At 70.3% G+C, this 1,826-nt stretch overlaps 1 protein-coding gene across 1 annotated transcript in view; it reads right to left on the bottom strand.

Moving 5' to 3' along the window:
• The window catches only part of CEP170B (centrosomal protein 170B), a gene marked incomplete in the record, with an annotated part of 20,591 nt that overhangs the window by 7,866 nt on the left and 10,899 nt on the right, over positions 1-1,826 (bottom strand). The window contains 2 exon segments of the mRNA XM_014592225.1: positions 1-1,113; positions 1,389-1,479. Coding sequence (XP_014447711.1) covers positions 1-1,113; positions 1,389-1,479 — 1,204 coding nt within the window.

Here is a 1,826-nt window from a genome sequence, read left to right as displayed (position 1 = left end):
GCTCGTCATTGGGCCAATCTGGGGAGCCTCGGGGCCCATGGCCATGCCGCCCAGCCAGGCGCCGTGCAGATTCTCCATGGCCTGGCTCTGTCGGGCCCAGGGGGCGAGGCTGCTTCTCTGATAGACGCTCATGGGTGCTGCCCAGGGCAGCGCCTGCAGGGCTCTGCACTCCGGCGGGCGATGCCGCCTTCTCCTGCAGTCCGAGGGACTGGGGGCTTGTCGGGCTGGGCCCGTTCTTGCCACTGAGCAGGCTGATGGTACTGGACGTGTCCACGTCCGAGTCCCCAGACAGGGAGTCCTCGGGGGGCCTGGGGGTACCAGCCTCCCCGCCCTCAGTATCTGCAGCCTTGGAGAGCAGTCGGGCCTCTAGGGCTGCAAGGGCCGTCTCTGTCTCCTTCAAGATCAGGCGGGTGTCCTGGGCCTGGAAGTCCGTGCGTGAGGCCCGGGCGGCGGCCAGGTCCTGCAGCAGCGGGTGACTGGGGATGTGCGGGAGTTGGCCGGGTGCCGGGGGGCCGCTGGCCAGCTCCTTGGTGAAGCTCTCCTGCCGCACGAAGGCTGAGGACTCCCTGGGCGAGGCGAGGGCACCAGGCTCTGGGGCCCGCCCAGCCCGCAGCTGCACAGGCACCCTCCCGGTGTTGGCATGGGCGCCGTCTCTCACTGGGGTGGTGGGCTGAGCCACCCAGCCCGGGCCCTCCACACTCCCTGAGGCCACAAGTGACTTCTTGAGGAAGGCAGCCTCCCCACTCCGGTCTCCAATGAAGAATGAGGTAGGGGCCGGCTCCCCAGGGGTCCTGGGTGAGCGCTGGCCCCTGGCCCACGCCAGCCCCTCCTGGGGGCTCCTGTGTCTCTCCTGCTGCCCCGCACCTGGCTCAGGGCCCCGGCCACCGTCCGACCCACTAGCGTCGCTGAGGCTGTCAGGGTCCAGGTCCTCCTGGCCTACGGGGCAGCTGTCCTGCTCACTGCTGGGCCCTGGTGGCCCTGGCCCACTCCTCCGGGCAGCTTCAGGGCCCGCGGGGCTATCCGCCCTGTCGCTGGGCAGCTGAGGGAGGAGGCGGCGTGCACGCACAGGCAGGGCCCCCTCAGGCTCCGCCACTCTGCGCCCAGGCACGTCTTCTGGGAAGAGCAGAGACAGCCTATCAGGGAGGGGACTTGTTGCAGGCCCTCGGCACCGGGGTGGGGGGGCCACGACTGCAGTCGGCAGGGAACCCCGGCCTGTCCCGACCTCCCAGCCCTTGGCACCGTGAGGGTCCCGCATCCACGGTCAGTGGGGGAGCCCCGGCCCGCCCCAACCTCCCAGCCCTTGGCACCATGGGGGTCCCGCATCCATGGTCAGCGGGGAAGCCCCTGGCCAGGTCCCGACCACCCAGCACAGGCCTGGGTCCACTCACCTGTGAGGCCTGGGTCTGAATAGCTGTCAGCCAGGCTGGCCCAGCGGGACACCCACTTCTGGCCCCCAGGGGCCCCCTGCACTAGGAGGCCCTGTGGACAGGGTGGAGTGTTTTCTCAGCAGGAGGCGGCACCCCCAGCACCTGCCCCCAGAAACAGCCAGAAGGCCCTGGTTGCCTTGTTCGGGCTGGCCTGACTCCAGAGGGCCCCCTGCTGCCATCTGCCCAGTTTGCCCTGAGACGCTGGCCACATGCAGGAGCCCAGCTCGGCCTGGGGAAGGATGGCACCCACTGTGCCCAGTTCGAGGCCAGTAGCTGGGGCGCTGCCAGACTGCAGACTCAGCCAGCCCTGCCCGGGGACGCCCTGGGCTACTGCACCCTCCTCGGAGCCCACACACCTTCGGGTGAGGCCTCATGGGGACCGGCCGCCCTCGCCCCGGG

This window comes from Tupaia chinensis, unplaced genomic scaffold, assembly GCF_000334495.1.
Source record: "Tupaia chinensis unplaced genomic scaffold, TupChi_1.0 Scaffold000671_2, whole genome shotgun sequence".
NCBI lineage: Eukaryota > Metazoa > Chordata > Mammalia > Scandentia > Tupaiidae > Tupaia > Tupaia belangeri.
This window is presented reverse-complemented; position numbering and strand designations above follow the sequence as displayed.